Source organism: Panulirus ornatus, chromosome 12 (assembly GCF_036320965.1).
Source record: "Panulirus ornatus isolate Po-2019 chromosome 12, ASM3632096v1, whole genome shotgun sequence".
In the NCBI taxonomy this organism is placed as follows: Eukaryota; Metazoa; Arthropoda; class Malacostraca; order Decapoda; family Palinuridae; genus Panulirus; species Panulirus ornatus.
The window spans coordinates 27,678,874-27,695,437 of NC_092235.1; the positions used below are offsets into that span (position 1 = coordinate 27,678,874).

The following is a 16,564-nucleotide window of genomic DNA, read 5'->3' on the forward strand; positions in this document are numbered from 1 at the left end:
GCCGCGTGGTGGCCTGGTGGCAGTGATGGCAGCTGTACGACGGGGCGGTACACTCCAAGCAGGCTCTCTGGGGCTGGCCGATCACCAAGCCTCCTGTATGGGCCGAATAAGTGATGTTGATGCGGGCACAAGCAGACCAGTAGAGAGTGAAATAAAGCCTTTTGTATGTGGCTGGTGTCCCTATCGGGCTCTACGCCGTGGCGATATGAAGAAACATCTGCGTACTCATACTGGAGAGAAGCCATATTTATGCCCCACCTGCACCTTCCGCTCAGCAGACTCAAGTGCGCTACATCGACACATTCGTGCAAGGCATCCACAGCATCAGGTTCAGCACCAGCAGCCACAGCAGTATGAAGGTCCAGCACCACTATTATAATCTTCATTCTAGACATGACTGCCATCACTATGATAACACCAGTAATGTTTGAACGGTATACAGCATGTACACAAGCTCCCTCAATATTTGAGAAATGATCAGTGCATAAATTTAAGATATAGTTTGCAAAGTCCACCTTATATATATATATATATATATATATATATATATATATATATATATATATATATATATATATATATCTGTGTGTGTGTGTGTATGGATGTATTTAGGTGTTACTGGACTTCACCTGCTTGCAGTTACATCTCTGGTGACAAGTCACTTTTGGTAAGGGCGTGTCATTGGGAGTAGAGTCACATCAAAGAACTTCTTACTCCAGAGGAGTCCATCATTTTCATCATACTGGAAGAAGTTCACCCTTACACCTGTATGAGCTCTTGGAAAGAGTTCCTGGGATATATATATATATATATATATATATATATATATATATATATATATATATATATATATATATATATACATACATACATACATACATACATACATACAACATACAACACACACACACACACACACACACGTTCATAAAGTTAAGAAAAAAATACAGGAATTAGTCTGTTGGATATGGAAGTTATAGCAGTCAATGTGATCTCATAATTCTAATTTGTTTGATGTGTAAGTTGATGGGATTTACTTTATGAAGATAATGATATTGTAGTTGTTTTACCTGTTATATTGCTAAAGTTCTTGTATTTTTTTTTTTTTTTAGCTTATTATGATTTATACTTTGTAATCCTTGTGCATTATAAAATAGTAGCTTTATCATTTTTTTTATACTTAGTTGAACCAAAGATAAGAAGTTATGAGATACTGTCATTTTCTTTTTATGTGGTTTGTAAAGGGTTTTTATTTCTCAATTACACATTAAGAAATAATCCCTAACTTTTGACTGAGGTCAGAGAATATAAGGTTGCCTTATAGAGATATTACAGTCTGTAAACACCTTCAGAGAATGGTTAAATATGTATTCACATTATACTGTATACTATTTTAATGGTACATAATAGACTTATTGCTAATAAAACTTCATATGATATCTGTTATTTCTGTTTTTGAGAACCTTCTTTTCAAAATAACTGTTCTGGTAGGAAAATGGATGATTTCATTCTTCAGTTAAAGATTTTCATTGATAACGTAGATATCTTTAGAATATTACCAAGCCTTTATTGGTGTTTTAAGAGAGTATCTTTGACTATCATTTTCAACAACTCATTAATCCCATTTTAATGTAGGTTAAGCTCTTATGTGTCGGAAAAAGATTTTTTTGTTTGGCAAACATAATTTTGAGGATCACAAAGGTACTAGTCTGATGTTTTTTATCTAGATGATGCATCAGTTTTTGTGAATTTTTAATGCTTGTTTGTTGGACTTTCAGGTTAACTGGGTTTACCATGATATGTTCAGGTAAAAGGAGTTTACCATGATAGGTATAAGTGTAACCAGACTGCTTTTAGCATTTATATGTCTGCAATTAACATGCATTTATTGTAAAAAGTTATGTTCATTTTACAAGATCTTACTTTATTTCATACTCATCTTTTTGGCCTCATATCTCTTGACCTGGAATATGCAAGTAGATACAATTTTAGTTGATTGTGATAGCAGGCAAGATGTAGAGTCTTGGGCCCCAGATGTTTAAGGTCTTCTCTTATTTTGTGTGTATCACACCTTAGGATTTCAGAGGTGCTATTTAAGTCTTTCATGCCTGTTATGTTAGTAGGATGTTATTTCTGAAGGATTTTCAGGAATGGATGATGATATACCTCTGCCATATCCATTTTTAGGTGTATAGGATAAGAGACTGGAGCTATTCCCCTGTAATTTGATTTCTTCAACTCATTGATAATGATATGGGCTTTAAAAGATCTCTGAACACTTTCTAATTCTGCAGTTTCAAATGCTGTGGAAGGTGATGTTAGAACACAACAATATTCAGTTTGTGAAAGAATTAGTGCTTTGAATGATCTCATCGTTAGCTTTTTCCCTTGTGATAAAGGTCTACAGGATCCAGCTTACCATCCTTCTGCAGAAGACACTCTTTGTTTTGTTAAGTTCTCAGAACACTAGGTCATTAGATATCATTACTCTGAGGTCTTTCACATTATTCACTTGGTTTATAATAGCATCTTTATCTCTCCTGTATTGTTTTATTTTTTATTTCATTTCCCCTTCCTGGTAGACTTGAAACTTATCTCCTTTGAAAAGCATGTTGCTCTCAGTTGCCTAGGTCAAGACTTCAGTTATGTTTCTTAGTAGCATTTCTGCATCGTCTTTTGATGAGATTTCCATACTTATCCATGTATCATCTGCAAGATATGATATGAAGCTGGCTCTTGTTTATGCGAATAACAGATATGGAAATGAGGAAGAGGAGGGGTGCATATACAGGTCTTTGTGGAACTAAGTTTTTTACCGTGGAGGCTCTTTTTTTTCCCCTCCAAAAAGAAACAGAGAAGTGGGCCAAGTGAGGATATTCCCTTTTAAGGCTCAGTCCTCAGTTCTTAGTGCTACCTCACTGACGCGAGAAATGGTGAATATTTATGAATAATAGATATATACTTGACATTATACTTGTTCACTGTCTCCCGTGTCAGCAAGGTAGTGCCAAGAAACAGATGAATAATGGCCCTCCACTCACACACACACACACAAGGTTTACCCCAGACGTTTCACATGCCCTGGTTCAGTCCATCGACAGCATGTTGACCCCGATACACCAAACTGTTTTAGTTCACCATTGTATGCATGCATCTCACCCTCCTGCATGTTTAATCCCCAATTGCTCAAAATCTTTTTCACTCCATCCTCGCACCTCCAATTTGGTCTCCCGCTTTCCCTTGTTCTCTCCACCTCTGACACATATCCTCTTTGGTAACCTTTCCTCATTCATTCATTCTATATGTCCAAACCATTTCAACACACCATTTTCTGATCTCTGAACCACTCTATTTATTACCATACCTTTCTCTTACCCTTACATTCTTTACTTGATCAAATCTCCTCTCAACACTTCTTGTCCTCAAACATTTCATTTCCTGCGCATCCACCATCCTCCTCACAACCATAGCCCATGCCTCAACCATATGATATTGTTGGAACTACTATTCCTTCAAACATATCCATTTTTGCTATGAGATAACACTCTCTTCTTCCACACATTCTTCATTACTCCCGGAATCTTTGCTCCCTCCCCCACCCTATGACTCTCTTCTATGATTCCATTCACTGCCATGTCCACTCCCATATAGCTAAAACACTTCACTTCTTCCCATTTTTCTCCATTCAAACTTACATCCCAGCTAACTTGTCCCTCAACCCTACTGAACCTCATAACCTTGCTTTAATTCACATTTACTCTCAACTTTCTCCTTTTACACACTATTCCAAACTCAGTCACCAACTCCTGCAGTTTCTCATTTGAATAGCTACAGTTTCTCACTTGAATAGCTGCAGTTTCTCACTTGAATAGCCACCAGTGCTGTATCATCAGGGAATGATGATTGTCTCTTCCCAGGCCCGCTCATCCCCAATAGACTGCCTCTTTCTCCAAAACTTCTGCATTTACCTCCCTGACCACCCCAGCCATGAATTGATTCAACAACAATGGGGACATCACACACCTGCCATAGACCGACCTTCACTGGGAACCAATAGCTTTCTTTTCTTCCTACTTCTATACATGCCTTACACCCTTGATAAAAACTTCTCTGCTTCTAGCAGCTTACCTCCCACACCATATATTATCTCAGGGGATAGGGAAGAAAGAATACTTCCCATGTATTCCCTGCATGTCGTAGAAGGCAACTAAAAGGGGAGGGAGCAGGGGGGCTGGAAATCCTCCCCTCCAACTTTTAATTTTTCAAAAGAAGGAACAGAGAACTCGGCCAAGCAAGGATATTCCCTCTAAGGCTCAGTCCTCTGTTCGTAATGCAACCTCACTAATGCGGGAAATGGCGAATCTGTATGAATATATATATATATGTATATTTTTTTTTCACTTTGTCGCTGTCTCCCGCGTTTGCGAGGTAGCGCAAGGAAACAGACGAAAGAAATGGCCCAACCCACCCCCATACACATGTATATACATACGTCCACACACGCAAAATATACATACCTACACAGCTTTATATGGTTTACCCCAGACGCTTCACATGCCCTGATTCAATCCACTGACAGCACGTCAACCCCGGTATACCACATCAATCCAATTCACTCTATTCCTTGCCCTCCTTTCACCCTCCTGCATGTTCAGGCCCCGATCACACAAAATCTTTTTCACTCCATCTTTCCACCTCCAATTTGGTCTCCCACTTCTCCTCGCTCCCTCCACCTCCGACACATATATCCTCTTGGTCAATCTTTCCTCACTCATTCTCTCCATGAGCCCAAACCACTTCAAAACACCCTCTTCTGCTCTCTCAACCACGCTCTTTTTATTTCCACACATCTCTCTTACCCTTACGTTACTTACTCGATCAAACCACCTCACACCACACATTGTCTTCAAACATCTCATTTCCAGCACATCCATCCTCCTGCGCACAACTCTATCCATAGCCCACGCCTCGCAACCATACAACATTGTTGGAACCACTATTCCTTCAAACATACCCATTTTTGCTTTCCGAGATAATGTTCTCGACCCACACATTCTTTAAGGCTCCCAGAATTTTCGCCCCCTCCCCCACCCTATGATCCACTTCCGCTTCCATGGTTCCATCCGCTGCCAGATCCACTCCCAGATATCTAAAACACTTCACCTCCTCCAGTTTTTCTCCATTCAAACTTACCTCCCAATTGACTTGACCCTCAACCCTACTGTACCTAATAACCTTACTCATATTCACATTTACTCTTAACTTTCTTCTTTCACACACTTTACCAAACTCAGTCACCAGCTTCTGCAGTTTCTCACATGAATCAGCCACCAGCGCTGTATCATCAGCGAACAACAACTGACTCACTTCCCAAGCTCTCTCATCCCCAACAGACTTCATACTTGCCCCTCTTTCCAAAACTCTTGCATTCACCTCCCTAACAACCCCATCCATAAACAAATTAAACAACCATGGAGACATCACACACTCCTGCCACAAACCTACATTCACTGAGAACCAATCACTTTCCTCTCTTCCTACACGTACACATGCCTTACATCCTCGATAAAAACTTTTCACTGCTTCTAACAACTTGCCTCCCACACCATATATTCTTATACCTTCCACAGAGCATCTCTATCAACTCTATCATATGCCTTCTCCAGATCCATAAATGCTACATACAAATCCATTTGCTTTTCTAAGTATTTCTCACATACATTCTTCAAAGCAAACACCTGATCCACACATCCTCTACCACTTCTGAAACCACACTGCTCCTCCCCAATCTGATGCTCTGTACATGCCTTCACCCTCTCAATCAATACCCTCCCATATAATTTCCCAGGAATACTCAACTAACTTATACCTCTGTAATTTGAGCACTCACTCTTATCCCCTTTGCCTTTGTACAGTGGCACTATGCACGCATTCCGCCAATCCTCAGGCACCTCACCATGAGTCATACATACATTAAATAACCTTACCAACCAGTCAATAATACAGTCACCCCCTTTTTTAATAAATTCCACTGCAATACCATCCAAACCTGCCGCCTTGCCGGCTTTCATCTTCCGCAAAGCTTTTACTACCTCTTCTCTGTTTACCCAATCATTTTCCCTAACCCTCTCACTTTGCACACCACCTCGACCAAAACACCCTATATCTGCCACTCTATCATCAAACACATTCAACAAACCTTCAAAATACTCACTCCATCTCCTTATATATATATATATATATATATATATATATATATATATATATGTATATATATATATATATATATATATATATATATATATATATATATATATATATATATATATATATATAAAATATATTTATTTATATTCATTATACTTTGTCGTCTCCCACGTTGCAAGGTAGTGCAAGGAAACAGACGAAAGAATGGCCCTACCCACCCACATACACATGTATATACATACACGTCCATACACGCACATATGCATACCCATACATTTCAATGTATACATATATATACATGCACAGACATATACATACATACGTATGTACATAATTCATACTTGCTGCCTTTATTCATTCCCGTCGCCACCCCACCACACATGAAAAGACGACCCCCTCCCCCTGCATGCGCGCGAGGTAGCTAGTGCTGGGAAAAGACAACAAAGGCCACATTCATTCACACTCAAGTCTCTAGCTGTCATGTACAATGCACCGAAACCACAGCTCCCTATCCACGTCCAGGCCCCACAAAACTTTCCATGTTTTACCCTGGTATACCACATCGTTCCAATTCACTTATTCCTTGCACGCCTTTCACCCTCCTCCATGTTCAGGCCCCGATTGCTCCAAATCATTTTCACTCCACCTTTCCACCTCCAATTTGGTCTCCCACTTCTCGTTCCCTCCAACTCTGACATGTATATCCTCTTTGTCAATCTTTCCTCACTCATTCTCTCCATGTGACCAACTCATTTCAGTACACCCTCTTCCGCCCTTTCAACCACACTCTTCCCACTGCCACATCCTCTCTCTCACCCTTTCATTAGTTACTCGATCAAACCACCTCACACCACATATTGTCCTCAGACATCTCATTTCCAACACATCCACCCTCCTCCACACAACCCCATCTATAGCCCATGCCTCACAACCATATAACATTTTTGGAACTACAATTTTCTTGTTTCCATCTTTTGCTTTTTATGTGCTGTGACACCATGGTCATTTGCAAATGCTTTTGCAGTTTGTATGAATTATGTGAGCATTTTCTTTGTTTTCTAGATCTTCATTGTTTTCTTGATCTTCAACAACCCTATCGTAGTGGTCAAGCAACTTAGGCAAGATCTTGCCACTCTGGAGCCATGTTGTTCTGGATTATGTTTACTGTTTACTTCCATCTATTCATTCTGTTGGTTTTTAGAACTCATTTGAATTTTTTGATAAGTGTGCAGTGTTAATGCTGTCAGTCGCTAGTTTTTTGGGGTGGCTTCCCACCTTTGTGGAGTGGGGTGATGTGAGTCAGTTTCAAGCTCTTGGGAATGATGCCAGAATTCAGAATTCAGAGGGTAATTTGTTGTGCTAGATGTGTATTGCTTTTTTATGAAGACAGTTCCTTGAGTCTGGACCAGGGGCTGAGTGCATTGGCATGTTGCAGTCAAGATTGTTCTTTAGCATGCCAGAATTAGGTTTAGGATATGTGTAAATGATATGCATGGCGAGGTGGTGACGGGTATGGATGAAGGCAGCAAGTATGAATATGTACATGTGTATATATGTATGTATATGTAGGTATACATTGAAATGTATATGTGCATGTATGAGCATTTATGTATATACAAGTGTATGTGGGTTAGTTGTGCCATTCCTCATTTGTTTCCTTGCACTACCTCGCTGATGCAGGAGGTGGCAATTAAGTGTAATAGATAGAATATATTTATCTATTTGTTATACTTGATCGTTATTTCCTGCTTCAGCAAGGTAGCGCCAGGAAGCAGACGAAGAATGGCTCATCAGCTCCTATGCACATATGTGTACATAAACACCTATACGCACACATATACATTCATATACAATTCAACATATACACATATACCTACACATACTCAGACATACATACATACACATGTGCATATTCACACTTGCTTGCCTTTATCCATTCCTGGTGCTACCTCGCCCTAGAGGAAGCAGCAAGGTAGCACCAGGAAAACAGACAAAAGGCCATAGTCGTTCGCAATCTCTTGCCGTCACACACACACACACACACACACACACACACACACACACACACACACACACACACACACACACACACAGATACTCCTCGACTTGCAGTGGGGTTACATTCCAATAAACCCATTGTAAGTTGAAAATATCAAAGTCAAAAATTTGTTTGATACTGTACAGCTAAGCTGTTGAAAACCATAGTTTAGCCTAGCCTACCGTAGACGTTCTGGGAACACTTACATTAGCCTACAGTTGGAGAAAATCATCTAACACAAAGCCTATTTTATGATAAAGTATTTCCTTGCCGTTAACAATCTTGATGCTTCAGATGTAACTTCATGCTGGGCAATTATCTTTATTTTCATCCCAAGATTGATTGCCTTCCCCTTCTTCTCACCAGAGATAGGAGGCACAGATGGGCATTTTGTAAACATGATGGGATGTGAAAACACAAAACAAAAAATCCAAAAAATGCTGGAAGCTGCAGCTCACTGCCACTGCGCAGCATCACAGGAGAGTATCATACCACATATTATTAGCCTGGGAAAAGATCAGAATTCAAAATTTGAAGTACGGAGTCTGCTGAATGTGTATCGCTGCCGCACCATCATAAAGTCGAAACGTAATTTAGGGAGCATCTGTATATATATTTACGAGTTGCATGAGGTCACGGTGGTGCACATGATCTAGTATATGCAAAAAAACACAGGAAAATGAATTGCAATAAGTACCTATGTGCACTTTTGTGTAATGATTACATCATCAGAGGAGATACAAAAATGAGATAGAAGACATAGAACAGTCAATTGATACACAAGGAAGAGACGCTTAGATGGCATTGGCAAACAAGCATTACTGGATGGTGGTATTCAGGTTGGTGTGTTTGGGTCTGGCATCAAGCTTGTCATAAAGTTTTAATTTTGTGGACAAGAAAGGGAACTGTATGCAAATTTTGCCTACAACAAAGCTATTCAGTTTTTATAGCCCTTCACTAATATCAACGTTACGATTCTTTGTGTATTTGATAATAAAAGATTCAGTGATATTTCTCATGGTAAAGGAGTTACATTTAATCACAGAGATACATGTTTATGTCTGTGTATGTTTATGTTATGTATACATTGAAATGTATATGCATGTATATATGCTTGTATGGGCATTTATGTATATACATGTGTATGTGGATGGGTTGGGCCATTCCTCGTCTGTTTCCTTGCGCTACCTCGCTGATGCAGGAGACGGCGATTAAGTATGAAATGAGATGTTTGAGGACAATGTGTGGTGTGAGGTGGTTTGATCGAGTGAGTAACGTAAGGGTAAGAGAGATGTGTGAAAATAAAAAGAGCGTGGTTGAGAGAGCAGAAGAGGGTGTTTTGAAGTGGTTTGGGCACATGGAGAGGATGAGTGAGGAAAGATTGACCAAGAGGATATATGTGTCGGAGGTGGAGGGAACAAGGAGAAGAGGGAGACCAAATTGGAGGTGGAAAGATGGAGTGAAAAAGATTTTGTGTGATCGGGGCCTGAACATGCAGGAGGGTGAAAGGAGGGCAAGGAATAGAGTGAATTGGAGCGATGTGGTATACCGGGGTTGACGTGCTGTCAGTGGATTGAAGCAAGGCATGTGAAGCGTCTGGGTAAACCATGGAAAGCTGTGTAGGTATGTATATTTGCGTGTGTGGACGTATGTATATACATGTGTATGGGGGGGGTTGGGCCATTTCTTTCGTCTGTTTCCTTGCGCTACCTCGCAAACGCGGGAGACAGCGACAAAGTATAATAAATAAATATAATATATATATATATATATATATATATATATATATTTTTTTTTTTTTTTTCATACTATTCGCTATTACCCGCGATAGCGAGGTAGCGTTAAGAACAGAGGACTGGGCCTTTGAGGGAATATCCTCACCTGGCCCTCTTCTCTGTTCCTTCTTTTAGAAAAAAAAAAAAAAAAAAAAAAAAAAAAAGCGAGAGGGGAGGATTTCCAGCCCCCCGCTCCCTTCCCTTTTAGTCGCCTTCTACGACACGCAGGGAATACGTGGGAAGTATTCTTTCTCCCCTATCCCCAGGGATATATATATATATATATATATATATATATATATATATATATATATATATATATATGATAGAGTTGATAGAGATGCGCTGTAGAAGGTATTAAGAATATATGGTGTGGGAGGCAAGTTGTTAGAAGCAGTGAAAAGTTTTTATCGAGGATGTAAGGCATGTGTACGTGTAGGAAGAGAGGAAAGTGATTGGTTCTCAGTGAATGTAGGTTTGCGGCAGGGGTGTGTGATGTCTCCATGGTTGTTTAATTTGTTTATGGATGGGGTTGTTACGGAGGTGAATGCAAGAGTTTTGGAAAAAGGGGCAAGTATGAAGTCTGTTGGGGATGAGAGAGCTTGGGAAGTGAGTCAGTTGTTGTTTGCTGATGATACAGCGCTGGTGGCTGATTCATGTGAGAAACTGCAGAAGCTGGTGACTGAGTTTGGTAAAGTGTGTGAAAGAAGAAAGTTAAGAGTAAATGTGAATAAGAGCAAGGTTATTAGGTGCAGAAGGGTTGAGGGTCAAGTCAACTGGGAGGTAAGTTTGAATGGAGAAAAACTGGAGGAAGTAAAGTGTTTTAGATATCTGGGAGTGGATCTGGCAGCGGATGGAACCATGGAAGCGGAAGTGGATCATAGGGTGGGGGAGGGGGCGAAAATCCTGGGAGCCTTGAAGAATGTGTGGAAGTTGAGAACATTATCTCGGAAAGCAAAAATGGGTATGTTTGAAGGAATAGTGGTTCCAACAATGTTGTATGGTTGCGAGGCGTGGGCTATGATAGAGTTGTGCGCAGGAGGGTGGATGTGCTGGAAATGAGATGTTTGAGGACAATGTGTGGTGTGAGGTGGTTTGATCGAGTAAGTAACGTAAGGGTGAGAGAGATGGGTGGAAATAAAAAGAGCGTGGTTGAGAGAGCAGAAGAGGGTGTTTTGAAATGGTTTGGGCACATGGAGAGAATGAGTGAGGAAAGATTGACCAAGAGGATATATGTGTCGGAGGTGGAGGGAACGAGGAGAAGTGGGAGACCATATTGGAGGTGGAAAGATGGAGTGAAAAAGATTTTGTGTGATCGGGGCCTGAACATGCAGGAGGGTGAAAGGCGGGCAAGGAATAGAGTGAATTGGATCGATGTGATATACCGGGGTTGACGTGCTGTCGGTGGATTGAATCAGGGCATGTGAAGCCATTTCCCGCGTTAGCGAGGTAGCGTTAAGAACAGAGAACTGGGCCTTTGAGGGAATATCCTCACCTGGCCCCCTTCTCTGTTCCTTCTTTTGGAAAATTAAAAAAAAAAAAAAAAATGAGAGGGGAGGATTTGCAGCCCCCCGCTCCCTCCCCTTTTAGTCGCCTTCTACGACACGCAGGGAATAGGTGGGAAGTATTCTTTCTCCCCTATCCTATATATATATATATATATATATATATATATATATATATATATATATATATTTTTTTTTTTTTTTTTTATACTTTGTCGCTGTCTCCCGCGTTTGCGAGGTAGCGCAAGGAAACAGACGAAAGAAATGGCCCAAACCACCCCCCCCATACACATGTACATACACACGTCCACACACGCAAATATACATACCTACACAGCTTTCCATGGTTTACCCCAGACGCTTCACATGCCTTGCTTCAATCCACTGACAGCACGTCAACCCTGGTATACCACATCGATTCAATTCACTCTATTCCTTGCCCTCCTTTCACCCTCCTGCATGTTCAGGCCCCGATCACACAAAATCTTTTTCACTCCATCTTTCCACCTCCAATATGGTCTCCCACTTCTCCTCATTCCCTCCACCTCCGACACATATATCCTCTTGGTCAATCTTTCCTCACTCATTCTCTCCATGTGCCCAAACCATTTCAAAACACCCTCTTCTGCTCTCTCAACCACGCTCTTTTTATTTCCACACATCTCTCTTACCCTTACGTTACTTACTCGATCAAACCACCTCACACCACACTTTGTCCTCAAACATCTCATTTCCAGCACATCCATCCTCCTGCGCACAACTCTATCCATAGCCCACGCCTCGCAACCATACAACATTGTTGGAACCACTATTCCTTCAAACTTACCCATTTTTGCTTTCCGAGATAATGTTCTCAACTTCCACACATTCTTCAAGGCTCCCAGAATTTTCGCCCCCTCCCCCACCCTATGATCCACTTCCGCTTCCATGGTTCCATCCGCTGCCAGATCCACTCCCAGATATCTAAAACACTTTACTTCCTCCAGTTTTTCTCCATTCAAACTTACCTCCCAATTGGCTTGACCCTCAACCCTACTGTACCTAATAACCTTGCTCTTATTCACATTTACTCATAACTTTCTTCTTTCACACACTTTACCAACCTCAGTCACCAGCTTCTGCAGTTTCTCACATGAATCAGCCACCAGCACTGTATCATCAGCGAACAACAACTGACTCACTTCCCAAGCTCTCTCATCCCCAACAGACTTCATACTTGCCCCTCTTTCCAAAACTCTTGCATTCACCTCCCTAACAACCCCATCCATAAACAAATTAAACAACCATGAAGACATCACACACCCCTGCTGCAAACCTACACTCACTGAGAACCAATCACTTTCCTCTCTTCCTACACGTACACATGCCTTACATCCTCGATAAAATATATATATATATATATATATATATATATATATATATATATATATATATATATATATATATATATATATATATTATATTTATTTTATTTTGCTTTGTTGCTGTCTCACATGTTAGCGAGGTAGCGCAAGGAAACAGACGAAAGAATGGCCCAACCCACCCACATACACATGTATATAAATACACGTCGACGCGCATATATGCATACCTATACATCTCAATGTACACATATATATACACACACAGACATACACATATATACACATGTACATAATTCATATTGTCTGCCTTTATTTATTCCCATCGCCACCCCGCCACACATGGAATAACAACCCCCTCCCCCCTCATGTGTGCGAGGTAGCGCTAGGAAAAGACAACAAAGGCCCCATTCGTTCACACTCAGTTTCTTGCTGTCATGTAATAACGCACCAAAACCACAGCTCCCTTTCCACATCCAGGCCCCACAGAACTTTCCATGGGTTACCCGGATGCTTCACATGCCCTGGTTCAATCCATTGACAGCACGTCGACCCTGGTATACCACATCGTTCCAATTCACTCTATTCCTTGCCCGCCTTTCACCCTCCTGCATGTTAGGCCCTGATCACTCAAAATCTTTTTCACTCCCTCTTTCCACCTCCAATTTGGTCTCCCACTTCTCCTCGTTCCCTCCACCTCTGACACATATATCTTCTTGGTCAGTCTTTCCTCACTCATTCTCTCCATGTGACCAAACCATTTCAACACACCATACTCTGCCCTCTCAACCACACTCTTTATTACCACACATCTCTTTTACCCTTTCATTACTTACTTGATCAAACTACCTCACACCACATATTGTCCTCAAACATTTCATTTCCAACACATCCACCCTCCTCCTCACAATCCTGTCTATAGCCCACGCCTTGCAACCATATAACATTGTTGGAACCACTATTCCTTCAAACATGCCCATTTTTGCTCTCCGAGATAACGTTCTCACCTTCCATACATTTTTCCCCCAGCTGCTTCATATTCTCTGATTCATTATGTTGTCAATACTACATTGTTTCAATGTTTCAATTTACTCTGTCCCATGCACACCTTTCACCCTCCTGTGTATATTCAGGCCTCGATCCCTCAAAATTTTTTCACTCATCCTTCCATTTCCAATTTGGTTTCCCTTTCTTGGCCCTCCCCTTCTGACACATATATCCCCTTTGTCAACCTCCTCATCCATTCACTCCTTTCCACACCTTCTCTAACCATTTCATTACTTACCCGATCGACCCTCCTAACACCACATTGCTTCAGACCCACCCTCACCTACCAATCCTTCTCCTCTCTGCCTGCTTGCACACAAACCTTACCCATTCAATAAAAACTCCCTCACTGCCTCTAATAGTTATCCCTCCTAAGATTAAAAAAGGCCATATTTTCTTACATCCATTCTTTTGCTGTCACAGTGTACCAAAAGCACCGCCAACTATCCACATCTAGGCTTTCGTACCTTTTTATGCTTTCCCTGGTAACTTACATGCCCTAATTCAGTCCTGTGATAGCATTTATATATATATATATATATATATATATATATATATATATATATATATATATATATATATATATATATATATATATAAATGTATACATATTATTTATTTATTGTACATAATCACTTTCCCGTGTCAGTTAGGTAGTGCCAGGAATCAGATGAAGAATGGCCCGTCCACTCATATACACATATATATACATAAATACCCACTTATGCACATGTATGTACATATAAATACACATACACAGACATATACATACATACATACACATGTATATATTCATACTTGCCTTCATCCATTCTTGTTGTTACCCCTCCCCACAGGAAAACAGCATCAATATATGTACACACACGGGTGTGTGTTTGTTTTCATGTATGTTTTATTTTCATGTAACATAATCTCATTGAAGTAGGTTTTGATTTAAAACAAATGATTAGATACATGAACAACAGTGATCCAATGCTGTTTAAAATGTATCTGGAATTATGAGCTAAATGGTATCAGGTTTTCACTAATACTTGGCGGCATCCTCATGGTTTGTGGTTAAACTCATATAACAGATGCTTTAAGAAAAGCTCTGCATCATTATCATCATTATCAGTTTTGGAGGTCAGAGGTCACAGGTCAGGGTCACATGGTCACATTCATTGTTGTGGTAGAAACCTTGATGCTGGAGGCATTGTTTTAGAGAAACGTCTTCTCTTTGCTAATTTTGTCTTTGAAAAGAAGGCTCAGAAAGTTCTTTTGAATCTTTTGAAATAATTTGTCCTAAATCCATATGATGGTAAATTAAGGCAATAAATCTCATATGGAAAATGATCATTTGGGAATCTTTGAACCAGTAAGATACTGCTAAGGTTTCCATGTTGATGTATCATGATTATTCCTGTGAAATAATGGGGTTGCTTTTTTCATCTCATTAGCTAAATTTTGGCTCATCGTGGGCAAGAGTGACGTTCAGAGTAGGGAGAGGTGACCTGATGTGGCTCTTTCCATTGCAGCAGGGCCTGGGGAGGATACTGGGGACGATATGTTGGCTCTGCGGCCGGACACTCAGCTCGACATCGAGTCTGGAGCGACACCTACTCTATCACCGTGGAGAACGACGTCATGCCTGCCCACACTGTCCTTATCGTGCTGTGGCTAGAGATAAGCTCGTCCGCCATCTTCACACTCACACAGGACACAGACCACACCGGTGCCATCTTTGTCCGTTTGCTGCTATACAGGCCACAGATCTGCGCAAACATGTCCGCAGCAAGCACGCTACTGATATAATGCCTATGCCCTAAAAATAATCAAGATATTTGATTTGTCCTTTGGAAACCTTTCAGATTCCTTGAGTAAAACTAGTCGATAAAAACTCATCAAAAGGTATGCTGATGATGTTGTTCATGGGTAAATCAGTTTAGTCTAATTTACCCCAAGATGTACATTAATAGTTACCTTATGAAGGAAAGAAGGCTGTTGCCTCATCTGATCCTATCAGTTGTTTCAGTTGGTACTGATTATTGACAAGCATTTGCAAAGTGTACTGCAATGGACATTGTCCAGCTATATGCAGATTTTACTCGGATGATATATAGAAAAACTGCTGAATTTAGACCAGCTGACATAGAATAATGAATTTTAAGACAGAGGTTTTGTCATGCAATATAAATGATGTTGCATCGTACGTACTTCCTTAAGGGAATATTTGGAGATGGTTTATGTAGAGGTTCAGTCCTTTATTCTTACTTTGCAGCTTCTTTTGTCTTGCTTAGACTTTTCATCAAACTCCCATCCTCGGTCTACCTTCCTCAGTCGTACATCCTGTCCTCCTTATGCCCATGTCTCTTTATCTTTGCTCATATCCTGTCACTTCCATCCCAGACACACATTGACCCTGATCTTCCTTGATCGTTTGGTACTTCTCAAAATTTTTCCTGTCCTTTCAGAAGCACTAATATCACAGCAGTTTGTGTTAACCATATACATACTACTTACCTTCAGTATTGTTTTATTCTCTTTCCAAATAAATGTCTCTTCTACGTATTTCCTCCTGGCTTACCTCAAAAATTTCCTTTCCCCACTAAGCCCGATTCCCGCCGGCCAGGGCCATTAGCACTGCAACTTATG

At 40.5% G+C, this 16,564-nt stretch overlaps 1 protein-coding gene across 22 annotated transcripts in view; it reads left to right on the plus strand.

Annotated features, from left to right (window-relative positions):
* Positions 1–16,564, plus strand: part of LOC139751952 (uncharacterized) — a 331,514-nt gene that overhangs the window by 186,109 nt on the left and 128,841 nt on the right. Inside the window, exon 5 of one of the 22 annotated variants that reach the window (XM_071667691.1) lies at positions 15,448–16,545. The exons of 20 other annotated variants lie outside the window; for them this stretch is intronic. In XM_071667691.1, the coding sequence (XP_071523792.1) occupies positions 15,448–15,738 (291 nt within the window). In that variant the 3' untranslated portion in view covers positions 15,739–16,545. Of the gene's footprint in view, position 1; positions 1,445–15,447; positions 16,546–16,564 lie in introns of those variants that run through there. One more of the 22 variants, XM_071667680.1, reaches the window with a different exon arrangement.